We start from the raw sequence: 27,661 nt of genomic DNA, 5'->3' as shown, positions 1-27,661 counted from the left end.
AGGTTGTTTGATCATTTTAATATAACATTCATATCACAAAAAACGCCTGTGGGAAAATCTATTTTTGTCTTACCAAGTGCTGTGTTTTGGCTTCTTGTCTTGTTTTTTAGTCTGTTTTACTCTGTGGTATTGCGATTTGGTCACCCAATTTAATGAACAACAATATCCCATGAATTGTTCCACTGCACTACACTTGAAATCGTTCATTTCTCTCCCCAAATCCTTACTCTCTGCTGGTCTTTTTTCATGTGGGTGCTTTAAAACTTTATTTCCCACCCTTTTCTTCACTTCTAATCCCTATTAGCATTCTTTACTGTTGGAATGTTTCAAACGCAGGCAAATGGAATAGACCAAATTACTTTTTTTAATCTACAAGCATTTTGATTTATCCATGTTTCACAAATTTGGTGAATGACAGAAAAAATCGCAGTTAACACAACCTCTCTAATGTAATGCATTGAATGCACTGTATAAACGTCGTTCATACTATCCGGATACCATTAATAACGGCAGGTGTGAAAGGTGCCAAAGCGTCCTGAACTTTGCGTTTATGAGGGTCTACATATTTTTTTGTTATGTTGGTGAACAACTAACTGTTAACATTGAATTAGCTGTTTTGCTTTGTTTTCAGTTTGTTGGTCTGAAAAGTGTGCGTGTACTAATATTTTTCATCTTATGCATATTGATAAGTGCCGCATATTTTTATAGAAACTGTGAAATGTAAATATGTTAACACAGCCAAGCTTTCTCTTGTTATGTCTTACATAACGTAAACAAGTTTGTATGTGTGAGGTAAATGTGTTTTGCACTTTGTCTCAAGCAATATATATTGTGAACCTGCTTTTTTTTTAATAACTGGTGTGTTTTCCTGTCTGAGCTTTTCTGCAACTCTTTCTTCTACATTTTGCTGTCCCGACTGTAAGGCGCAATGCTGAGAAGCAAAGATTTTGTTGTCCTTAATTGGCAGATTTAGTCTGCTCTGTAATCCAAGATATCTTTCCTCCCTCATTTTTGCTTATATCACAGTGTAGGCTTTGCCGAATAATCTCCTCCAACCTGTCATTGGAGTATGACTAAAACACTCATAGCCCGAAGAAGCTCTTAAGCCCCGTTCACACCGCAAGCGACTTTGTCGCTGTATGTCGCTCGGCTCTGTACTGTGAAGTTGCTTGTGGGCGTTCCTAGTGCTGTCACTCTAATTGGTAGACTGCACGTCTGGCCATATCTATACCAAATACCATCACAGGTGATATATACAACTATACAATTTTAATTTGACTAGGAATTAGGCTCAAAAGAAACAGTATATGCTGTTGGGAGAGTGTTTTTATATTACCACAGCAGTGTTCAGTGGATTAAATCATTTACTAGATTAGCGATCGATCAATCAACAAATTAAACTCACTCATACTGTCATAAATTACTAAAACGTCATTCGAATTTGACAAATAATCCATTTTCTTGTCCCTAATAGTCAACACAATGCAGGGGAAAATGTAAAATGAACTGCAGCTAGGAGTACTAAACTTGCATCATAAAATTACACCACTCGAACTATAAATGTATGAATTAAACTCACTAAGACTGTCGACAGTTTCTTTTCCATGTATTAGTCGCCATGCGGAAGTCGCCAGCGCTCCATTGAAATGAATGGGATCATGTCGCTTTGTCGCTGCGTGTCGCTGGCGGTGTGAACGGGGCTTTAGCCTTTCTTGATGAAGCCTCCACATCTTCAGCTGGCACCTGCTAATGGAAGCCTTGTTCATTTGCCATGCCTATCAATCATAACCTCAGTGTCATCTTTTCATATCTCGCCATTTCTTGTTGTCCCAGTTTTCTTTTGCCACTCTTACCGAGTTGTGCCGGATGTTGTTGTCGTGGTTACTATACTGTGACCCTGTCTAAGTCACAGAGTGGAGGCATAAAAAAGGATGAAATGAAAGGTGAACTAGAACAGAAGATATGATGTCAATTTATTCTCATGAATATCGTTTTTCTTCAGGCTGGGAAACTTGTGCATTCATCTTGCCATTCAGCTAGCCCTCCTGATCCTATTCTTATTTCCCCATCAATCATATATCAGGTTGCATTCCCCCACAAGCACCTTTACATGCACTGTAAAGAACCACCAAATACAGACTGTGCACAACTTATGCTAATACATTTAAGTGCTGTGTTAAGTGCCCATGGATTATGAATCCGATTGGCTGGTGTATGCACCATGTTATTCCAGTTCATCCGAATACATTTCAAACGAACTTATAGACAACACTAATTTAGTCTTACATAGCCAAACCTTTGACTACCCTGTAAAGTCTGGTCCACATTGCAACTATTCTGGAGAACACTGGCATGTAAAGTGACTAAACACTTTTTTTGTGTGTAAGAGTTCAACGCTGTTAGCAACATTCTCCTTAATAGCTAAAAAAACTAACCAAAAAAATCTAAAAATGGAGGCAAATTATGGGATCAGCCTGGTCAAAAATAATGTTATTTCACAGACAGAGCTAGAAAATAAGCTCAATATACAGTTCAACTCATGAAGTTTACTTTACGCTAAGTGCCTCAAACAAAACTCTGGAATATCTTTCAGTTTTGATGCCAGTAGCTTTGCAAACTTTGGTAAATCCAGTGATTTGATCTTCCTAAAAAGCGCTTATTGTCTCAGCCTTGTAGATTCAACTTTGTGCCCTTAGTCCCAGAAGCTGCATAAAACCAGCCAATCAGATTAGAGCTTGCCAGACAGAGAAAGTGCTTTCCAGTTTTTTTGTGCTTATGCATCAGACAGTCGGTGAACAAAGTGGACTGGGGATTTGCAGTCTGAGGCCGAGACTACAAAATTTAATGCTAAAACATGAACCCATGTTGTTGCTGTTTTCTTGATGCACATACTGTATGAGAGATTAATGTTGTACTGCATTTCCTTGGTTGCATTTTGTTGTCTTCATTTGCAGTGGTTTTGAAGTCCTAATGAAATTCAGCCCCGTTCTGAAAAGGACAGCTGAACAGATGGACTGACATTTATCTTTCTCATTGACTTTTATCTTGTATTACAACAGTCATCATTTTGACGTCTTAAAGGGTGCCGCCTCGCCATTTGCACGCTGAATATGCAGCGGGCAAGTCCTTGAAAAATAAGGTGTTTGTGATGCAAAGAGTCTGTTTTGGCTATAAAACACCTCCTGTCCAATCCTTAACGGAGACAGCGGTTAAAACCGCCTGGAGAAATGGGCAATCCTTACGATGCGTCTGACCATGCATGAAAGATAGAAGGTTTAGCCGTTCAAGGATGCAGCCAAAGTTTTTCTTCATCAGTATTGTGAATTTTGCTTTTAAATCCATCGTTAAGGGGATGCCGTAAAATAAATGAATTCATACACAGCTCATAGTCTTGTTTTACTCTCAATATGATCTAACAATGCACAGCAGATAGCACTCCTTGTATCTTGGCAATTTACATTTCTGTGAATTGTATAGAAGCTGGGGGTTTCTCTCTTTGTGCATTTTAAAAGAAAAAACAAGATATTATTATAGAATGAAATGCAATTCCTTCCACCACAATGATGGGTTTTTTTTCTTGCAAGTGTGAAGAGAGGTCATCCAGTGTACACATCATCAGCTTTTATGTGGATGAAATGCAGGCTACTCCATGCCCTATACAGAATCTGAAGATTACACGTCATGCAATACTGTAATGTAAAGACTGAGAGCTCCATATGGAAAGAAATCTCACAAATCGCATTAAGGTGTTCATTCAGTACAGAGGGAGAAGAAATCTTTTTAGGGTTTTAGAACAAATAAGAATATAATTAGTGACGTGATCTTTGTTTCAGAAGAACAAGGCATTTTTCTGATTATTTAGTTATAGTTATTTATTTAGTTATCTTAAACTGAAATCTAGGAAAGTCAGTATGAAAAATAATTTAATATTCTACATAAATAAAATTATGATAATCTAACCAAAATATAAAAATTATTGATTGAGATAAAGATATGATTTTTTTTACAAAAATTACAACTATACTCACATAATTCTAAAGTTAGTGTAGTCCTGTACCAAGGAGACAACAGTGTCAGTGAAGAGCATGCTTGATGTGTGCGTAAGGTAAATATGACTTTTTTATTGTCTCTCAGTTGTTATCAAGCTGTAGTATTGTCAAATTATGCATAAAAATAATTGTAATTGTGTGTGTAGGAAGCATAAAATGTTAGCTATGAATGTTGTTGGCCATTTCATAACAAAAATATCCATCTATTATTTTTTTACAACTGCTTGTGCAATTAGCAAAAGAAAATCAATGTAATTTCCCATAAAGAATAAATTTGGCTTTGAGATGTGGTGGAAATAACATTTATGGATGGGAGATAATTAAAATGAAAGAATTTTACCATGGTGTATTTATGTATATACACTCTTGGACATATCTACAAAGCAGATAAACTAGCGAAAGTGTGTTTTTTAATTTCTAAAATTCCACAGGGCCAGAAGTAGAAATTAAAAAGAAACTCCTGGATATACAAACCAAGGATAGCCTATATGTATGTGCATGCAATGCATCTATGAATAAATAACTTTTTGTTCATAATCTTTAAAACTTTACTCCTTAGCTAAATCTGGTTGTATACCCTTTTTCTGATTTACTTTGAAAAGTCAGTTTAAGTGTGCATTGTGCTGTCAGTGGTGACGATTGCTCTAGGTTGCATGCCTGTGCACTTAACACGAACTTCAGCTGAAAGCGGTAACACGCATCGCCTGAGTTTTTGCTTCATACACACTGTCTCAGCACTGGCCATGAACCTGCGAACAGTAATGATGTGAACTGTCTCTAGGTGCTGTGATTTCAACTCCAGGGCTCTCAATTTAGCAAAGGGCTTACCAGAGAGAAGCCTCTGTTGAGGTCATTACACCCCTTAATCACAAAGTCATTCTTACTGTAACAGAGTCACTGTAATGTTGATTTGAACAACAAAAGAGAAAACACGGATCCATTTTTCCTTCAGTTCATCTCTACTGTCACAAAGGATCTTGGAAGGGAATGATAATTCTTTTGACAAGTGTCCAGATGGTTTGTTTGTGACTTAGTTTGAGTCTTTTCCTTCTTAAAAAGCAAATGACCAATGTCTGTCATGCAACCACTTGTATGTTGTCATATGTTATTCATTCATTATTCATTAATAAGTGAGCAGAATTACACCAAACTATAATAAAATATTTGGTTGCTTTTAGTATTTGAATGTCATTGCATGAGATAGCACCTTTTTAAGGAAAACATTTCACAATCGGAAGTTTGCTTGGTTTTAAACTATAATAGAAAGACTGATCAAAATTAAGATACAGAGAATTAGGACAATTTCAGTTGACATAAATTGATAGTTCTTTCACACAAAAAAATGGCATTGTTTATTCATTGTTCCAAACCTGTGTGCATTTCTCTTCTGTGAAACACAAAAGAGTAGATTTTGAAGAACATTGGGATCCATTGGATTACATTGGGTTACATTGGATTACATTGGGTTACATTGGACCTTATGACTTTAATTATATGGACAAAAACAAAATACTGAGAAATATCCTCTTTTTTTGTTCCAGAACTGAAAATCCTGTCATCATTTACTCACTGTTTCAAGCCTGTATGCTTTTCTTTCTTCTGTAGACCATAAAAGGAGATATTTGGATTTTTTTTCTCTCCATACAATGTCAGTTGGTCAGTGGTAACCAAAACTGTTTGGTTCTACAGAATTTCTTCTTTTTGTGTTCTGTAGAAGAAAGTAAGTCATACCGCTTCGGAACGACATGAGCGTGAGTAATTGATCACAAAATATTTATTAATGGGTATCCCGTTAGGCTAGAGTTTGACATATTGGCTCAATACAAAGAATACAAACTTCAAAGCTGCATGTTATGCTTTATGCGTTGTTGCAGGAAAGTGGAGTAAATGGTATATTTTATTTTAGAGATCTATTGTTTATTAGAAGTATTTTAAATGCTTGTAACCTTGCTTGACCGTTAGTCCAACATGTCCATATAATGTGATGAACTACACCCTTGTTTACTCTACAAGGGCATGTGTGTGAACTTAAGGAGAATTGACTTCATACATCCACTAAAAAATAACCTTGAGACCAGCTGGTTAACAGAAATATCAAACATGGCTAGGACATATTAAGTTGCCCACTTTTGTTTGCAGATGCCACTTGACTTGATATTTTGTATAATGCAATAACATCACACCTTTTTAAGTGTCCAAATACTTCTGCTTTACATTGGGCATGGATTCGATTTTGTATTCTTTATATTTTACTTTATCAGCAGATGGAAAATATGAAGACAGAGGTGTTTCTGTATATCTCCCCCAGATCTAGACGTTTCCCCAGTTATGTTTTAATTACCATCAGTTAAGTAACTCGCTGGAAAATATTGAGCATATATGAGATTAAAAATGCATTGACATTAAAGTCCTGCTTTTAACATTTCCCAAAAAGGGAGCTGGGGCAATTGAGAGAGTATGATATCTATTAATAATATGAAAACTATATTACATCGTCATGATTAAACGACTGTCTGCTAGGTGCAAATTTAATTTCATGTGTTAATTGAACTGAGCTTCATTCCGGTCCATTGAATTGAGTGATGCTTAGAAGCTTCTAATTTGGAGTATCAAAGATCAGCGATCATAATAAGATTTGAGAACCGACTCCGTCAAAACCCCTCTGAACATAAAAACCGAATAAGACCTGATTGAAAGTTACATTTTGATCAAGAAGATCAACCTCAGCAGGGATTAGTTTTATTTTGTGGTGTGAAGGGCCCTTTTATTGCCCCCTGACCACAGAAGTGTTTTCACACCCCTCTCTTTACATGTTTTTGTTTTCTTTTCCCTTCTTTTGGGTCTTCATTATGTTAATAATATATAAATGTCCTCTTTTCCCTCTCCTTTTCTTTTCCTGTAGCAATTATTGAACCCACAACAACTAGTGCTGTCTCAAGTCCAGGTCAGTATATGTCACATGCTGTTTGCGGCTCAGTAAGGGATCCGAAATGCTGCACTAACCAAAAATGACCTCTTCCTCATTGCAATTTCTTCTTCTCTCGATTGGCCAGGATGCCTGCTGGCGTTCAGCTTTGTGTGTCGTCACTTTATTTATTTTTTCTAGGGCTGTCAATCGGTTGTTGTTGTTTTTATCATATTAATTACATTAATGAATTAATTATGTTGATTCATTCATCTCATTTGAATGTTTGCTGAGAAAGCAGTTATAGCCATGATTCAGCTCCTAAAAAAGTAATTTAGAAATTTGCATTAAACAATGCTACAATGTATTAACATATGTTTTTGCGTATTTTAATACAATGCTATTTATTAAACCAACACTACCGTTCAAAAGTTTGGGGTCGGTAAGATTTTTAAATGTTTTTGAAATAAGTCTCTTCCGCTCGCCAAGTCTGCATTTATTTGATCAAAATATGAAGTGTAATATTATGAAATATTATTACAATTTAAAATAATAATTGTTTTCTATTTTAATATATTTTAAAATATTATTTATTTCTACTACGGTAATGCTGAATTTTCTGCATGTAGTTACTATAGTAATATAGTAATAGTTAATTATGCATAATTACTGTATATGCAACTAAACCAAACCCTAATCCTAATAGTAACTACATGTAGTTAATTAGTATTAATCAGTACTTAAATGGATAATTACACCATAACAAGGACACCTTAAAATAAATTGTAACCAACATTTCTTATTATTAACAGTGTTGAATATCATTGTGCTGATTAATGAAAATCAAACCATGATGTTGTTTTTAGGACTGTTATTCTTTAATAAACAGAAAGAACAACATTTATTTTAATACAGTAGAAATCTCTTATTTTATAAATGTGTTTACTGTCACTTTGGATCAATTTAATGCATCCTTGCTGAATAAAAGTATATATATATATATATATATATTTATATATATATATATATATATATATATATATATATATATATATATATATATATATATATATATATATATATATATTTAAAGTCTTATAAACCCCAAACTTTTGAATAGTAGTGTGAATGTATATCTAGTATGTATTATTATAGGGGCTTTTGCACCGGATAGTTCTAGGATAGACTTAGTTCTAAGAACTAGCCACCAGGATGGTTTCCCGAGAACTAATGGTTCCCATAGGAACGTTTTCCTGGTTGCATTCGCACCGCCAGTAGGCCAGAACGTCACAGCCGCACTTCTTGTTGTGACCTTTATTTTGACGGCGCTGAGAACGCCTGAGCCTGGGCAAACAAACAGTGCTCACATTCTCCGTGTTCTTTAGTTTACGATCTGTCTAAAGCCTGGTTCACACGGCAGGATAATAGTGATGGGAAGTTCGGATCATTTTACTGACTCTCCTGTTCGAACTCGTTCATCAAAATGAACAAATCTTTTTTCGAGTAATTTCGTTCATTCAAGTGGCTTTAAACGTTATACTTCTAACCGCCAAATTCCCCGAACACATCCACCTATGCAATCTTGATCATATTCTGAATAAAGAAATCATTATTTCTATTTCATAGTTTTATTCTCATATATTTATATTTTTATTTTTTATTCTTATAATTTGTAGTATTATGTTTCATGTTGTATTTGTATTTGTATATGTCCACTGGAAGCCTCAGTACCAAAACAAATTCCTTGTGTGTGCAAGCACACTTGGCAATAAAGCTCTTTCTGATTCTGATTCTGATTATAATGCAGTCAAAAATAATTTACAGGGAACATAAATAATTACTTTACTTTCCGAGTCTTTCGTTCATTTGTCACGTGACAGAACAGAACGACCCATCACTACAGGATAATTAGGCCGATTTTAGCCCTGATTTACCCCTTCCGACAATCTTAAGAATGCTCAGATTATCGTAAAATAATCTGATCAGATATTCCTGCCGTGTGTGGTGTGTTAAGACTGCTCTCGTCTGCTCGGAAGGACGTCGGGACCGCTCCGATCTGAAATCGGGGATATCCAACATGTTGGATTTTTTTGGCCCGATTTCTCCTCGTGTGTGGTGTGTGGTGACAAACGAGAACGCAGCCTGTGGACTGTGGCGTGTAGCCAATCAGAGGTGATGAGGCGCAGAGGAAGCACCGGGAAACAAAATCAAAACAGCCGGCGGCATGGCGCGCCAGAAAGTCCAGTGGACGTCGGAGATGGATTCGGTTAAAAACAAACTATCGCCACTGCATCCTTTTCGTCCGCCATGATTGTTTACTCTAAAGTCACGATTGATCTCGAGGGATTTTCCGTCTGACCTGGGAATGCTCGGGAGTCAAATCGTTCGTCTGTGATGTGTTGATTTTGCCGTGTTGGTTGATCACCACACACTTTATGACCAAAACTGTTAGACCCGTGATTTTTTATCGCATTGTGTGGGGTCTCTCAGATTTGGAAAATCAGCCGACAATTTTAAAATCGTCCCGTGTGAACCAGGCTTAACACGATATTAGATAGAACTGTTATACATAGAAAGTAGACAGTAATGAAAAGTTATTAATGTATGCTGTGCGGTTGATGTCCATTGATGCTAGATGAGCAGAAATACATAATCATGCTTCGCTCGGTTCCCTCAAAGGTGCGTTGGATTTTCTCCTCAGCGTAAAGGTTAAGAGGATAGGCGTCGATTTCGGTGGGGACGGTGGGTACGCGTCCCCATCAGATTTCGTCATGAGTCATTTTGTACCCACCACTTTTTGAAACATTGAGGCACGGATGTACCTAATACAAATAAATAAAACATCTCCAGTTAACTAGCAGAGTATTCATTTAGTTTGCTATTAAATAAGAGATCTAGCACTTGTTTTTGAACTCAAGCTGAGCGCTCGTTGCCGCGGCGATCAGTTGCATGGATATAGTTGTTCTCTTGTGGCTCGCGCAGTCTTCACTCGGACGTGCGCTTCAATCTATCGCTGTTGCGGAGACTCTATTAATTCCAGGGAAATCACAAAATAAAATGCACACAAACGTGTCCCTGCTTGATATAGACTGTATCCACTGATGAACATATTCAGTTTTGATGTGAGAAAAAAAAAATATACGAGTGCTAATTAGAACCAGATTAGAACCCGTAACTTCTGACACGCTTGGCAAAAGATCTACCACTAGACCGTTTAAAAACTCAAACAAAATGTCCCGATCGATGCATTTATTTACGAGTTGAGCAGAGAGGCTGCACAGTTTGACAAATTTGTACTCAGCACTTCTGAAAATGCACTTCCGAATGCGTCTCTGTCCCTAGCACATTTCAAACCAAACTGACGCCCATGGTTAAGAGGTCCATCTATCATTGTGTTCGTAGAGTTAGTTTCTGGAGTAAATATATAGTCTTTAATCTGTGTGTTTACACAGTTAAAAAAAAAGAAAAAGGCGGGAGCCGGTGTTTTGCCAATCAGCGTAACGTTACACTAAGACCCTACTCTGAAGTAGGAGCTAAACTAGTTCCTCCAAAAGGAGTTCCTTGAACTAAAATCGTTCCTAGTTCCTGCGGTGCGAAGACGCCAAAAACCGGGGACTTCCGCCAATAGTTCTAGCAATAGTTCCTCCTTTCAGCTCAGTCATTGGTTCGCACATTACGAGTTGGTGAGCAGTTTACCCGGATAATTTTGAGTCTAACATGTCCAAAACAGATGGTTCTCGGTTCCATATTTGTAGACTCGAGAACCACTTTTAGAATCTTTTAAAAGATCTAAATCAAAATAATAGCAATTTAGACATTACTAAAAAGTAACAAACAAAAAAAAAGTTTTAGGGTCTGTTCTTTTTTTTTAAGTGCGTTATTTTCTTTATGTGTTAATCGCATTAAATTAAAAACTTTTAAATTGACAGCCCTAAATTTTCACTTTCTTTCTTTGTGTTTCTTTGTGTATTATTTCTTGAACTTGTGGCATTGCACAGTACAGCACTGACACCCCTCTGAGCGAGCACTGTGGCGTTATGATGGGCACTGTCATGTGTAGCGCTGGGGCGAGTGGCTTTCCTAAATGCTGACTGCTTCTCTCTGGCTTCCTCATTCTCTGCTTTAGCGCGGCTGCATGAAGGGCGGGATATTGATAATACGCTTTCCTCGACATCCCTATTTTATTTGTTGTCTGCCATTTCCTCTTCTCCTGAGCAGCAACTGATTCCGCCGTCTCTGAACGTCTCTCACTATCTATAGCGTCGCTGTTTTCACTGTTGTGCTCCTTACTGAAATCACAGACCATGATATTCTCTGTCTGGGGAAACGTGGAGTGTGTGTGTATTTTTTTATTTATTTTTTAGGGGGGGGGGGGGTAGTTCACCCAAAAATGACAATTTTGTCATTATTTACTCACCTTCATGTTGTTTCAAACGCATGAAATTCGTATAACACAAAAGGAATAAATTCAAAGAATTGCACTGACCGTTGTTGGATATAAATTATCGGATATGCTAATTTCTTCTATTTTCACATTTAGATTACCTTTGCCATTATCTAATGTTCACTTTGTTTTCTTTAAAATCACTAATTTATTTACACTAGCTATGGACACCTTTTTTTTAAACTGAAATGAAATCATTCCAATTGATGAATCCGAATATAGTGTTTACATGTGACAAACGTCATTATGCCATTTCGAGGTCATTGCATGTGCTCAGAACATTCCAGATTCAGTTTTCAATCTGATCAAGTGTTTACATCTACTATCGAACAGATTACAAAAGCCATCATATAGGCCTACAATTCAAATGAAATTTAAATCCAATTGACGTGGTTACATATGACTTTTTTTTATTCTGACCGTGCAACTAGTCCGATTACAGTCAGATTATTAGGGTCCATGTCAGGCCCGGCACCACAAGTGGGCAAAAGGGGGCATAACCCCCTCAGTTTCAATTTGTCCCCCAATCCCAAAAACCGATAAACTTTAACCCTTTGACGTGAACAATCACACCAAAGTGATTAGAACTTTCAGTGCATCACAACGTCAACTGCTCAATTCAAATGTGCTTTGGCTGGCGCTGATCCAGAAATAAACTATGTAACTATAGTTTACTCTATTCTTCTCTTAGTTCACTCAACACCATAGCCGCAGGGACATATTTTATCATAGGGGGTGCTTAGGGTGGGACTTGATTTTGCAGTGTGATGCCGTGTTGGAGGATTTAAAATCCTAATATTAAACAGCCCAAACAACACTTACAGATGAACATACAAATACATGAGGACAGAGTTATGTGAGAATGCACAGAACTCGTGATTAAATGAGCAAAATGTTAAAAACACTCCATATTTCACTACACTTGATAACCTTTCACAAGTGAGAATGTGTTGGTTGGTGTTTTTATATATTAACTCAATATTACAGGTTTTATACTATGGTAACTTTTTAATGTTGTGTTAGCTGACGCCTTCGTCTTGTTGTATTGTGTTAGTTTAGCAAAATCATCTGCTGAAGTCTATTACAGGTATAGATATTCAGACATGAGTCTGACAGTGCTGACACTCAGTCAACTTGCTCTTGAGTGTTTACGGATCGGTGTTTTGACCGTTCCAATATGCCAGCCGGCTGGCTTATGTATAGCGGTCCATAGAAGCAGCCACTAATGAGGCATCTATGTATTTCAATGCTCAGATCAACCAGTAGATTCTTCACAATTTCTCCTTTTGTGTTCCACAGAATAAATAAATTCCTTCGGGTTTAGACCAATATGAATGTGAATAAATGATAACATTTCTTTTTTATTTTTGGTTGAACTATTCTTTTAAGACATATCTTTTGAAAGCCAGTGAAAATGTAATCTCTAAAATGGGATACATTACTTCCCCTTATGCTTTCTCTTTAACACATAAACTGACATACACGGACACAATGCACACACTAACAGCGTGTGTGATGTGTTGTTTTGCATGGCTGCTCTTAGTAACCACAATGAGTATCATTCAACGTTACAGATCTTAATGCATTTTCATACTCCATTCAGATATGCCACTGTATTAGGTATACCAATGGATATAATTAGCCATGGGGTCCTCTCACTGCCAGAGTTTAGACCTTTGCCAGTGTGTAGCCCTTAACTTTCATTTGATGCAACGCTTGCAGAACAAATGACAATTTCATGGTCCACTGCAGTAGCGGCAGTATCAATCGCTGAGATAAACTGTCTCGACGTCCCACTGTTCTTGTTTTGTTCCAAGTTCCAAATTGTATTTCTAGTTAATTTTGTGATGTCCTAGTTGAGCGACTTGGCCGAGAGAGGAGTTTGAATTCTTCACAACAGGTGCACTACTTATTTGGCAAAGACTATAAATGAATTGATAAATGCTAATTATGTTTTGACATCTCTTCACAGGAGGGTTGGATTATGGGTATTCAGAAAGAAGCAATACATACGGTATGCAAATGCAATGATATATAGAAATGTATATGAGTATGCACAAGGGAAGACCGAGGCAATTAGTTTTCAAATGGCTTTCGAGACAATGGTATTTTCTTGTAAATGTCAGGTGTTACATGACTTTTGTATGTTGTAATTTTAATTTATTAATTACAACATTTATTGATCATTTTGTTTTTCATAATTGTTTTATTGATACATTTTTCTTTAAAAAAGCCTATAATGGCAGGTTCTATTGTGACAATTTATTGCCTCTGCTGTAGGGGCATGTTGTCACAAAACAATGGTATTTTTTATCCTAGCCAATAATGGTGGGATTTGATTTAAGTTTAATAGCTTTTCTGTAAGAATTTAATGTATGTGTCTGCAAAAAAAAAAATTTGTGTAAAAAGTGTGACTTTTAGCCCCAGTCTTCCCTGTATATGTATAAAATTAAAACATTGCTCAATAGCTATTAAATCCATTCTTTACTTTTGTATGTGTGAAATATTTCATACTTGCCAAAATGGAAACAAGAGGGGATGTTAGATCTTTGCCGACCAGATGCTTGTCAATACCTATTCATAGTTCCCTTGCATGATTTTGAAACATTTTGGCCTTTCTTTACACATTTACTACTGCGCTAAAAATGGCTATAATTGACTGTGAAAATCAATCCCTACTTCACACACAGTATGCGCTTTTCTCCAAACACACTGCCAACACTTTTGTGTTTCTCTGCATGTTGGCTGAAATAGCAGCTACATTCAGACATGCTTTTGATTCCACTGAAAACTAACCATTCTGACAAATAGTTCAGACAGCTTCCAAGCAAAGTGAGATTTATGAAGCATTTGTGCTATTGGGATTTATTCGTTGAAATTGAGTGTGTTTAATTTTTTTTTTTTTTTTAATATTGAGAGCTCAGGCCGCAACACTGAAGTTATGATTTATGTTCCCCTTGATGTTTTGTCACATAGATTGTGCTGAAGTTGTTCTTTAGAAGAAAGTGCTACCTTAAATGATTTGACTTTTTGTTTCTATACATTGAGGTACCCTATAGGCATTATACAGTGTATAATCCTAACCTGATTCCTGGTTGGTAGATTAAGCGCTTTTATGGTGTGACTTTCACAAAAAAGAAATTCGAGTAAGTATCCAAAGTAAAATGTTTAAAACAATAATACTTTCACAGAGAGCTTTTTGAGGATCTCAATTTGACACTGTCCACATTCAATTGTCTTCTCGTGATCCCATTCTTCATACCTCCAAATTAGCTTAGTTACAGGGCTTTTTTAGAGCATAATCATGTTTAAGAGCATAACTATAGCTCTAATATCCTGCTCAACTGTGTCTCATTCACCATATCAACAAATGAGGTTATTAGTTGGATGTCATTAGTTTGACATTGCTTTTTTTCTTCCTCTGAGACTCACATTCCTAATTTTTTGTGTCTACAAAACAAAGCAATTACCGCTGTCAGCAGATCAAGATACTCGTTGTTTTGTCTTTCCAGCATCTCGAATGAAACTTTCACATTTTATCTCCAATGTGAACTAATCTGGCAAACGTGATGGAATAGTGTTGTCAGTGTTTTTCTTGTGAACTGTTACAACGCTGCGTTCCGAATCCTAGCAGTGGATTCCAAGCATATGGGAGAACATATGCCAAGCATGCATGATGCATGAATACTGATTATTATTGCAAACACAGGGCCTTTTTGACCAAAATTAGCATCAGCGTGCAAGAGAGAGTTACTGCCCATGGACATGTGCTTGCTTAGAATGGAAATGGTTATAATTAGGTTGTTTACCTCAAATATGTTCTGCAATGAAATTACGAAGATATATTTTTATAATACGTTTTTAGGTTTTATTTTTAGTTGTACATGTCTGCATTTTTATGTCAGGGCTGGGGTTTCAAAATAAATGCACTGTGCCATTTCATTTCTGGTTCATATTGCATTTTTCTTGCATTAAAATGCTGATGTGCTGTTATAGGCCTTGTCAAAAAGTTTAGCGTGTTCTTGTGTCCTCAAAAGGTATCTTAACCAGCTAATCATCCAGTCAATCAATGAAGAATACCTCAGCTTTTTTATGGCAGAGATGTTGTTATTTTTTATTTTTTTAATTTTTTACAAAAACACAAAATGGTGTAGTTGAAGTGGCAAAAGCGTAAAAGATTACTTACACTGCCATTCAAAAGTTTGGGGTTGTCTTTTATGCTCACCAATAAGTATTTTATGCTCACCAAGGCTGTATTTATTTAATAAAAAGTACAGTAAAAACAGTAATATTGTGAAATATTGTTACAATTTAAAATAACTGTTTTTCTATTTTAATATATTTTAAAATTTGATTTACTCTTGATTGCAAAGCTGACATTTCAGGTGACATTACTCACCTGTTTCATCAGAAATATTTGTAATATTTATTTGGTGCCCATGAAAAACATAATTTCATTATCAACATTGAAAACAGTTGTGCTATTTAATATTCTTGTGGAAACCCTTTTTCTTTTTTTTCAGGACTTTTTTTGATGAATATAAAGTTTATAACTGTACTATAGTGTATAATTTCATGCATCTAGCCCTCTTGAGCACAAATTAATTTGATTTATTTTATTTAGACCTACTTACTTTAAATACTCTTAAACTTTCTGAAGACTCTTTATTAACTGCCTCTTAAGCTCTAAAATCCAAGTCATTATCCTCCCATTTTGTCTATGCCTTGCAGAAATGCGCTATTTTTGTGGAGAGGTCCCACACATTGGGTATCTCCTCTTGTAGTGTTTTATAGTGTGCCAGACTTGACTAGAACCCTTTAAATGAGACTTTCACTTGCAGCCATTAAAACATTTTGACATAATCTGATATATTTCTGTGGAATACAAAATGAATTATCAAACAAAAAATATGTAGCTTCTTTTCATAACTTTTCCATACACAATTGGGTAATGACCAGTGGCTGTCAAGCTCCTAAAGGACAAAAAAATACTATTGTCAGTTTATAACATTTTACATTCTGTTCTGTTCCTTAAACAATGCTATTATATGGCTCTAAAGGATTTGGAATGCAGCACATGAGTGACATGGTACTTATTGGTACTTTTTGGAGGGTGAGTTGATGATGAAGGTATTTTTTTAAGAACTGTCCCTTCAGCATGTTTAATTGCATTGGTAAATGCTGTCAAAATGTTGAATTGATAATGTTCAATAAAAGATGACATGTTTGGGCAACTCCTTCTCTCAGTACTAATTGTCCAGCATCACATAGTTTATTCCCATGTGTCATTATTTTGAAAGAAGTGAATAATTTTCATTGTCACTGATATAATCCTTTAATGAGAATCTAGTCCAGAGTGTATAAGATTTATATCATCTCAGGTTGTCAAGATGGTCAGTCATTTCAGTCTAGTGAAATTTCACTATTTTTTACTAGATTTTCAACCGTAAGCCAGCAAGGATGCATTTAATTGATCAATAGTGACAAAAAATATTATTTTCTTATAATTGCTGTTCTTTTGAACTTTCTAGGCCTCAAAGAATCCTAAAAGAAAATATATCATGGTTTCCACAAAAATATTAAGCAGCACACATGTTTCTGATCAAATAAATAAAGCCATATAAACAGAGATATATATATATATATATATATATATATATATATATATACACACACACACACACATCATTTTTTCAAATAAAAATGAAATGTAATTCTTGGACCTGGTACATCCCACATGAAGGGCACAGTATGCTTCGGCTTGCCATGGAATTTGGTATTATATTTGGTACTAAAATTCACCTTGTCCAAAGTTCAATATTAATGAGTTTAGTTTTTTAGCTTACCATAGCTGTCGTTCAGCCTCTATCCTTTTTTATTTGTATAATCCTTCAGGCTTGTGGTCTCCTGGCACTCCGTGAACTCTCTCAGAATGGACCGCATGGGGCATAGTGGCCTATCGGGGAATAATCCTGTTTAGAGATTCTTTCAGGTGCACTTATCAGATTTATGCTGCATCAGGAAGGCTGAGATCAACGGAGGGAGAGACCCCTCGTATAGACGTGATGTGGTGCTAGCTGACCTTCATTTTGCTTCGTGTTATGAAAAAACGGCACCATTTCTGGTTGTGGATGATAAGCATGTGGCATGTCATAAATCTTTCTTGACCTCTAGATTCTAAACAGGCATGGCTAGAGCAATAATGCTTGTATTCAATATGGTTCAACTGGAGTCTCATGTGTGCTTTTGTGGAAGACATCCCCAGTCTAAATGATCCTGTGTTTACATGAGCCCTCGGAATAGCTCAAGAATCAATACTGCAGCCTGTTCTGCATACTGATGCGCTCTGCTTTGATCTCGCATTCAGGGGCATACAGTGAATCGCTTTAATTGTACATCACAGAAAAGCCTTCTGCTGTGTTTCACTATGTTGCTCTCTTTTTAGTTCTTGTGCACCAATGGATGAACCCCCTGATCAAATTGTGTAGCAGTAATACTCTGTGGAAGATTTCTTGTAAAATCAATGTCCCTCAGCCTTAATTATTTTAGTTTCAATGCATATATGCATGTTTTAGAATCATAATGAGTTTTGGTTGAAGTTCATCCACACAAGGAATTTGAATTGATTACAGAAACTTGCAGTACTTGCAGGCTGATTAACAGAAGAAAAATTTATTTACAGTGTAATACAAACCACATTATATTAAGTGGTATGTCTACAGAGAGTTGCTCTATATAGGTTTGTGAAGCAGAGAATGAGTATTTGTAGAGCAGATGGATCTGTATAGCTGGTATGAGTATGAAGATATAAAAATAATAATTAAATCAAATAAAAGTTAAAAATACTGAATTTGCATATCGCACAGATGGACTTGTACAAGTAGCGTGTATAAATAGAAATTTACATATTGCACATTATTTGTATCACTCACTAGAGATGTGCCCTAATATTCAGCTGTGAAGGGTTCCAAATTAATACTTGTTGAGCGCCAATTGCAAGTAAAAATTGGCTTTGCAGAGTAGGCTAAGTAAAGCAAATTTCTATGCCAGTTTGCTCGTATATTTTATTTTCTTCTCCAGATCCCCATGTGGTAACACATATGTGAAATATTCTTCATATTAGGCCACCAAAACAAAAATATGACAAAATGTGAAAATGAAAAATTGACAGTCATTTTTAAAAAAAATTTTGCTTGGTCATTTATTAAGTTCAAAATAACAATATATACAGAATTTGGGCACTTTGTAGTTGTCAAATGTTAATGGAACATGTCCATAGTTAATGTGATGAGCTACATATCTGCTCTGATTGACCACTAAAACAAAAATATGAGATACACAATGTTTTATAATCACAATGTAACAATGTTAAAGGCTCAGGGAAGGAGGCGGGAACTGGCAAACCATCAACCCAACTATAATGACAAGATAAACATAAACAACAAAACAAAAGTAAAGCAGCAGCCCCTCATGGAAGCCCCACTGCCGCACATAAACATAATAAAACAACATAAATGTCCCATGCCTGGTCCTCTCTTGTCTTGCACTGTCATCACTCCCCCTTTTATCCTTGTCTGATTGCTCTGTTAGTGTGGTTAATTTGAATAAGTGTGAGTTTGAATGCTGACATCCGAACCCTGGTGCGCACCGAATAAGCAGACGGAAACCTCTGAAAAGGTGGGTCTCAGTCCCCTTTCAAATGAACTCTAGTGCGTTTTGACTAAAATATAAACACAAGACGAACCAAAGGCATCTAAACGAACCAAAAACAGGATGTGATGTCACAAGATGCGACCCTAAAAAGGACAGAATGCCATTGCATACCTGTTATTTCTCATCTTTGGAGCTACGTTACCCATTACAGTTCAATATATTACAGTCTTTTTGCAGCAGATCTTTGTATCATTTACTTTTTTGATCAAGACCAAAAGGACCAAGACAACCAAACTACAGTACACGTGTGAACACCTCCTAAATCGATGGAGCCCCAGCAAAAGAAATTATAGATTAGTAAATGGAAGTTAGTAGTATGTTATATATATTCCTTAAAACCCACACTCAAAATTGTTAACAACTTCAAAATACTACAGTTAAGTGAGTAGGTAAATCTGAATGATTTTATTCAGTGAAGGATCTTTCAGACTGATTCAAAGCAATAACTCATCTACTCATCATAACTCAGCTATTCATCCAGAGAACCGACTCATAAGTGTCATTAGTTTGGGAAATGAATACACTGGTCAGGAGTGTTGTATGTTTGTTTTTATGTGCTGCCCACAAGGACAACTCAATAGAACGATTCTTGCTATTATTTCACGGTACACAGATTTTACTGCATCACATTCAATACCTAGACTACGATCTCGCATTCACAACTCTTCACAATTTTTTTTTTGTTTTGTTTTTTTTGCTGTTCTGTTTGACACAAATATGCAAGGAGACAAAATTGCTTAAAACCCCTTTATTACAGGCAAAAAAGGCCTGCATATTAATAGAAAATAATGCAAGATCCAGTTTCATGGCCGGTAAACAATATTTATGACAAAACATTTTCTTCCATTGCCAGGAGTGGCAAAAAAGGGTCGATTTTGGACTCTGGTTATGCTTATGTGTGTGATGTTTTGCCACTAATGTTGCTTTCATCATTTTCCACATGTATAAATTAGCATCTAAGCACACACAAAACTCAACGAACTGTCCTCGCAAAAGTATTCAGGCTTCTGTAAGCCAGAGCTGGTCTTTTTTTTCCTACCTACACTAAACACAAAAACGAAAACATGCATTTTTCATGGGCTAAAATCTTCTACCAGGGGCAAAAATGCACTCTTCCTCTTGTGAAGATTAATCTTTAGCCTTGAGCTCTGTACCCTCTCTGAGATGTCATGTTCCGCCATAAATGGGCAATAGCAGAGGATCACTCGCATCCAGTCCATTCTCCTATACTGAATCACCCCCACCTTTCCTTCCCATCTCTCCCTCTCTCTCTCTCTCTCTCTCCCTCTCCTACGCTCAATTATCTGTGCTTCTCCTACATGCACTCTCGGCCTGATTATCTCACCCACTCTGGGGCTCCTTCACTGGGCTGTCCATTAAATGGTATCCGTAGCTTCTCTCTCCCTTCCCCCCACACACACTAGCACCAGCTCTGCACAAAAGCATCAAGGCCCAAACAAGCGCCTGGATGCAGAGGATGAGCAGGTTAATGTTGAAGTATAAATGCTTTAAATGTTTTGTACAAAAGAGTCAGCAAAGTTAATTTTGCAGTGAAATCTCTCATGCATCCATTTAGTCTGTAATACCTGAACATTGCAATCTTGGAAGGGCTTCAGAGGAAAGTGCATGCTTGCACATGCTTAGGATCGACAAGATGTTGCATGGAACTTCCTTTGTTTTGACATGTAGTGTCCCATCTCTTCTCTTTCTTATCTCTTAATTCTCCTCCCTCCCTTCCTTTCTGCTCTTGATCTCAAAGAAAAGCTTTTATCTTGTCAGACCCATTTCAGTCACATCTTGAATATTACCTGTCGTTCTTTCTGTCTGTGTACATACATAATGCCACATACACAGACATGGGTGTGCACTATATATATCCACTACTATATGTTTATATCAATTGATCGATTGATTGATTTAATAAAATGGCCACCTCCTTTGTCTTGATAAGTCTAATTTTATAACATTTTATATATCCAAAATAAATAATATTTAAGTTTATTTTACACTTTTACGTAATTACAACTCGATTGGAAATACCGTGTGTGTGTGTGTGTGTGTGTGTGTGTGTGTGTGTGTGTGTGTGTGTGTGTGTGTGTGTGTGTGTGTGTGTGTGTGTGTGTGTGTGTGTGTGTGTGTGTGTGTGTGTGTGTGTGTGTGTGTGTGTGTGTATACAGTATAAACTTCATACATCATGTTTCATAATATTTATCTTCGCTGATGCTGTTGTCTCCTTGATGGCCAAAAACATGATAAAAAGCTTAATTAGTTGTGATACAGATGATTCCATGGCTGAGGGACAGTCATCATTTTTGTAAAAATGTGTATAAATACTTTTTATATAATGAACTGAAATGGTTTATGTTTATTTCACGTAATTTAAATTAGTCCAGTTTTAAAATCTAATCGATCATGTTTTTTTTTTAATCGATTTTAACAACAACAAAAAAATAAGCGATAAATACATGGAAAATATTTTTCAAAATTGTATTGTTCTTTATAACAAATAGAAAAGCTAAAATATGTTTGTTTTAAGAAAAGAACGTCTGGTACATAAAAGTGCCTGAAGTTGAAGAAAAACTCATTATTATACCACATGCCTACAGCAAAAGTCCATGGTCTGTGTTCCTTCCTTCTCGACTTTTGAATGTTATTCAAATTCATACTAACGATGGCTTACTAATTTAAGATGAACATGGGATTGTCTTTAAATGATAATGTCATAGGGAGTGACATTAGGAAGTTGGTTTTCATTGCTCTTTCATGTGGCTAAGCTAAAGGGGGAAATAATGTTCTTTCAGCGTGATCTCAAGCCGCAAACTAATGGATCTCACTTGGAGAGTGTTTTACATTTTTCTTTTTCCTTTTTTTTTCTGGAGTGCAAAATCCTCTGATGAGTCAATAACTCTCAATCTGTTTCTCACTGACACAGTTTACAATATGTGTGGAATGGTTTTTATGACATGAGAATGATAGTGTCAGTGGATAGCTCTTTGTTGATGATACAGTAGTTATGCTGTGAAGATGCATAATCGCTCCTGTCATTCTTGCCAGAAAGCATTTTTTGTTCAGCCATCGAAATGCAGCCTGTATTTACCGATCAGAGTTTTTTAACTATACTAAGAACAAACTTTATTTTTTTATTCAAAAGATTATTTCTTTAGCCACTAATGGCAATGCCATTCTCAGAGAGAAAAAACATGCTTTAAAGGTTTTGTGGATGAGTAATTCACAGTTCTCGTGTTAGTGAGGTTAGCAGAGGAGCTTGTAGTCTGATTAATTCAGACTTTCAAGTTGTGACTGACTCCAACAGTGCTCTTGTTATCTTGCTATGTCTCAAACGGCCTCTGAACCTCAGGGCTTGTGTTTATAAGAATATATTTCCTAGCTTATTTACATGTTTGAGGGATTGAATTTTGCCTCAGAATGATGAAATGGTAAAGTTGCATCATAAAGCTACTGTCCTCCTTACTACAGTTGCATCTGCTCCTCATAGGGGCTCATTAAATTATGGAAAATGGCAGCTAAAGCGCTGAAGAGCATTTGATTGAAAGAAAATTCTAAACTGACCTCTATGAAAATCGTCTCGGTTACGCATGTAACCCTCGTTCCCTGAGTAGGGAACGGAGACGTCTCGTCGGAGGAGTTTCCAACGAATTGGGATCACGCTAGGGAGACCAACTGCCTTCGAGTGAACTAAAACGAGCCAATAAACATTTGCATGCAAGATTTGCACTCCGCACGCCGCCTACCAGTGCGGGTATAAAGCGTAAGCAAGCGCATACACATTTGCTTTTCGCTGAGGAGCCGGACGGTGTCCAGTCCTCCGCAAAGGTACAGCAGCATGGCGACGGGACGACACGTCTCCATTCCCTATTCAGGGAACGAGGGTTACATACGTAACCCAGACGTTCCCTTTCGTGGGAGCTCCTACGTCTCGTCTAAGGAGTTTCCAATGAATTGGGATCCCTAACAAAACGCCATGGTGCTGGCCCCTTCCAGCGCCCAGCTTAGCTACCCGCCGGGGCAGTTTCTTACCGTCTTTGGCGGGAGCTAGCTAGGAAATCAAACTGCTGTTCTGCAAGACCCTCTCAGTGGATATGGATAACTCTGGGAAAGCGTGCCCAACCTGTGGGAGGGAACGCTGAGGAAGCCCAAGCCCGCCTGAAGGGAGGCACTGGAATACACATGTGTACTAACCCGTTGGGTAGTGAAACACATGGCAGTCCTAGAGGTAGTCCCAGCCCAAGGGGTGGGAGCGTACTCAGCAAGGAGGACAGAATGGTCTGTCGAGGGAAAGACACGATGCTAGCCCGGAGGGTAGCTGGATCATGGAGAAAATGGGTCGCCGAAGGGACCACTGTAGGCCACCCAGTCTACACACAACTCCTAAGAGAGGTAATAGACCGTGATTGGTAATAGATTGTGAGTTCCTCCATCACCCCTTCAGCACCAGGCGAGGTGGATCGCCCGGCGCTGAAGGGGTGATGGAGGAACTCACAATGTTAGCCGTATGTTGGGGAACCAACGGAGTAACAAGACGCACGTATCCGGCCGAGAGGCGGGAATGGCGTAGCAAGCCGACATAACCTAATTCGTCGCGTTACTGGCCGTAGCGAGTACACGGGAGGAAACAGGTTCAACACGTAGGCTATAGAATCTAGCGAACGTGTTAGGTGTCGCCCAGCCCGCAGCCCTACAGATGTCTGTCAGCGAGGCGCCTTGCGCCAAAGCCCAGGAGGAGGCAACACTCCTAGTAGAGTGTGCCCTCAACCTAGGTGGGCAAGGCACGTCCTGGGAAGCATAAGCCCGGACGATAGCATCCACTAGCTAGTGGGCTAACCTCTGCTTGTAGACAGCCTTTCCCTTCTGCTGGCCTCCGTAACAGACAAAGAGCTGATCTGAGGTCCTGAAACTTTGTGTTCTGTCCACGTAACAATTCAGGGCGCGGACGGGACAGAGAAAAGCAAGGGCGGGGTCTGCCTCCTCCGGGGGCAGCGCTTGCAGGTTCACTACCTGATCTACAAATGGAGTGGTAGGAACCTTGGGCACATATCCGAGCCGGGGTCTCAGAACAACATGAGAAAGGCCCGGCCCGAACTCAAGGCAAGATTCGTCAATCGAAAAAGCCTGCAGATCCCCTACCCTCTTAAAGGAGGCCAAAGCCAACAGGAGAGTTGTCTTTATAGACAGGATATTAAACTCAACCATTTGCAATGGCTCAAAGGGGGGCCTCTAAAGTGCTCTGAGCACTAGAGTTAAGTCCCAAGAGGGTACAGGGTGCGGATTACGAGGCGGATTTAGCCTTCTGTCACCCCTAAGGAATCTGATGACCAGGTCGTGCTTCCCTAATGACTTACCTTCTACTGCATCGTGATGAGCGGCTATTGCTGCAACATACACTTTGAGGGTGTAGGGAGACAGCCTTCTCTCCAACCCATCTTGCAGGAAGGAAAGCACGACTCTGATCGGGCAAGTTCGTGGGTCTTCCCGGTGGGAAGAACACCAATCGACGAACAGGTTCCACTTCAACGCATAGAGGCGCCTCGTAGAGGGGGCTCTAGCGGAAGTGATGGTGTCTACCACAGCCTGTGGTAGGCCACCTAGAACCTCCGCGTCCCGTCCAGGGACCAGACATGAAGATTCCAAAGGTCTGGACGCGGGTGCCATAGGGTGCCCCGTCTCTGAGAAAGAAGATCCTTCCTCAGAGGAATGGGCCAAGGAGGGGCTGTCGCGAGGAGCATGAGTTCCACGAACAAAGTCCGGTTGGGCGAATACGGCGCAACAAGCAGGACCTGCTCCTCGTCCTCCCTGACCTTGCACAAAGTCTGTGCGAGAAGGCTCACTCGGGGAAACGCATATTTGCGGAGGCCCCAGGGCCATCTGTGTGCCAGTCCATCCGTGCCGAGGGATCCTTCTGTCAGGGAATAAAACAGCCGGCAGTGGGTCGTGTCCGGAGAGGCAAACAGATCTATCTGAGCGGCTCCGAAGATTCCCCAAATCAGCTGGACCACCTGGGGATGGAGTCGCCATTCTCCCAGAAGAGGCGGCTGCCGTGAGAGCTCGTCGGCTACACGGTTGAGCGCACCAGAGATGTGAATGGCCCGAAGCGACCTCAGATGCTTCTGACTCCATAGGAGGAGATGGTGGGCGAGTCGCAACATACGACGGGAGCGTAGACCACCTTGGCGGTTGATGTACGCAACGGTCGCAGTGCTGTCCGTACGGACCAGTACATGCTAGTGTAGAAGCAGCCCCTTGAAGCAGCACAAGGCTAAGCGTACTGCTTGCAACACTAGGCAGTTGATGTGCCAATGCAGTTGAGACCCCGTCCACAGACCTGAAACTGCATGCCCATTGTACGTGGCCCCCCAGCCGTTGGCAGAGGCATCTGTGAAAACCACAGCATGCCTGGACACCTGGACTAAGGGAACTCCGGCCCGTAGAAACACAGGGTCCGACCAAGGAATGAAGGTTTGGCGACAGTGCGGGGTAATGTTGACCCGGAACGTGCTGCTCTGCCACGCCCATCTCGGGACTCAATCGTGAAGCCAGCGCTGAAGCGGTCTCATATGAGGCAGGCCGAGCGGCGTTACTGCGGCTGCCATTTGCCCCAGGAGCCTCTGAAACTGTTTCAGTCGGACCGCAGACTTGCCTTGAAAAGACTTGAGGCAATTGAGCACTGACTGGACGCGCTCCCCGGTGAGGCGCGCAGTCTGACTGACCGAGTCCAACTCCATACCGAAATAAGAGATCCTCTGTGTGGGGCAGAGTTTGCTCTTGTCCCAGTTGACCTGAAGTCCCAATCGGCTGAGGTGCTGGAGCACAAAGTCCCTGTGTTCGCACAACAGATCTCGCGAGTGAGCAATTATAAGCCAGTCGTCGAGATAGTTGAGAACGCGAACGCCATGTTCTCTCATGGGAATAATGGCCGCCTCCATGACTTTCGTGAAGACACGGGGCGACAGGGCCAAGCCAAAGGGTAGGACCTTGTACTGATATGCTCGACCCTCGAACGCAAACCGAAGAAACGGTCTGTGACGAGGAAGAATCGAGACATGAAAGTACGCGTCCTTCAGGTCGATCGCTCCAAACCAATCCTCGAAAATGCGTTTCTGCGTGAGCATTTTGAACGGGAGCTTGTGTAGGGCCCGATTCAAAACTCGCAGGTCCAGGATCGGCCGTAACCCACCGCCTTTCTCGGGTACAATGAAGTAAGGGCTGTAGAACCCAGACCTCATCTCGGCTGGAGGGACCGGCTCGATCGCGTCCTTCGCCAGCAGGACGTCGATCTCCTTCCTCAAAACAGGGGCATCGACACTCCGCACACTGGTGAAGCGGATGCCCCTGAACTTGGGAGGCCGGCGGGCAAACTGAATTGCATAGCCGAGCCGAATGGTACGAATGAGCCATCGGGACGGTCTCGGAAGCGCTAGCCAGGCTTCGAGAGACGTACTAACGAGCCCACGCGAACCACCTGCGAACCCGCGTAGGGGCAGCGAGGTGGAAGGCAGGGACCGGACTCCAGAGGCATTACTGCGGCCGAGAGAGGGGTCTGGGTGTGCGGGGCAACACCTACCTGCTTCCACCGGGGGGCAGGCAACAGGGAAGGCCCGGAGGCGTTCAGCTGCTGGCTGTCCAGAGGTGAAGGAAGGAGAGGAAACGGGGAGGAAGGCCCCGGAGGCGCTGTATCCCGATTTCCGCACCTCCTTGCCCAGCGGGATGCGAGAGCGACGAGGCCGTAGCGGCGTCACTGGCGTCCGAGCGCTGGGGTGAGGGTAATGAGAGCGGCGAGGCAACGTGGCGGCGCACACTGTCATTCTGACCCTCTTGGACAGAGGAGACTGGGAGCGGCGAGGCACTTGGCCGACCTCGGCTGCCAGACTCGACCGTGAGTGACCCAGAGGAAGTAGAAACTGCTCTTTTATTGAAACTTTGGGAAGAACAGAAAGAAAAGGAAAAAAAAGATTCTCCGCCCGACCCTCCTCCGGGGGAAGGAGAGGAACAGAGGTTCCCTCCCGATGAGCAGCCACTGCATCCTCTGGGTCGCCCGTCTCAGGGTCGCTTGCCTCTCCTCTTCCCGGGAGATTTAGACGACTCCCGAGCGGGCTGGGCAGCTCTCTTGCGGCCGGCACCCTGCTGCCTAGGGGGCTGCTGCCTAGGCTGGGCAGGGGCGGAGGCGGCGGCAGGAGGGCGTCCTTGGCGACGAGCAGCCGGAGGCACAGGCGGGGACGGGGCAGCAGCAGGCCGTCTCCAAGGCATGATGTTCTTGATAACCTCCGACTGCTTCTGGGCGGCGGAGAACTGTTGGGCATAGCTCTCCACCGCGTCGCCGAAGAGGCCACCCTGGGATATGGGTGAGTTCAGGAACCTGGAGTTGTCCGGACTCACGCATATCGGCCAGGGTGAGCCAGAGGTGTCGCTCCTGGACCACCAGCGTGGACATTGCCCGATCCAGGGAACGTGCGGTGACTTTCGTCGCCCGGAGGGCGAGGTCCGTCGCTGTACGCAGCTCTTGGAGCACCCTTGGGTCGGTACCACCCTCCTGCA

At 40.1% G+C, this 27,661-nt stretch overlaps 1 protein-coding gene across 3 annotated transcripts in view; it reads left to right on the top strand.

Moving 5' to 3' along the window:
- negr1 (neuronal growth regulator 1) overlaps nucleotides 1-27,661 on the top strand; it is a 154,561-nt gene that overhangs the window by 106,096 nt on the left and 20,804 nt on the right. For 2 of the 3 annotated variants that reach the window (XM_077198469.1, XM_077198470.1), the window contains 2 exons: nucleotides 6,952-6,993; nucleotides 13,371-13,412. The exons of the other annotated variant lie outside the window; for it this stretch is intronic. In XM_077198469.1, the coding sequence (XP_077054584.1) occupies nucleotides 6,952-6,993; nucleotides 13,371-13,412 (84 nt within the window). The remainder of the gene's footprint in view (nucleotides 1-6,951; nucleotides 6,994-13,370; nucleotides 13,413-27,661) is intronic. 3 annotated transcript variants of the gene reach the window in all.

Source organism: Siphateles boraxobius, unplaced genomic scaffold (assembly GCF_051911475.1).
Source record: "Siphateles boraxobius isolate OS27281-9 unplaced genomic scaffold, OSU_SipBor_1 41, whole genome shotgun sequence".
Classification (NCBI taxonomy): Eukaryota; Metazoa; Chordata; class Actinopteri; order Cypriniformes; family Leuciscidae; genus Siphateles; species Siphateles boraxobius.
This window is presented reverse-complemented; position numbering and strand designations above follow the sequence as displayed.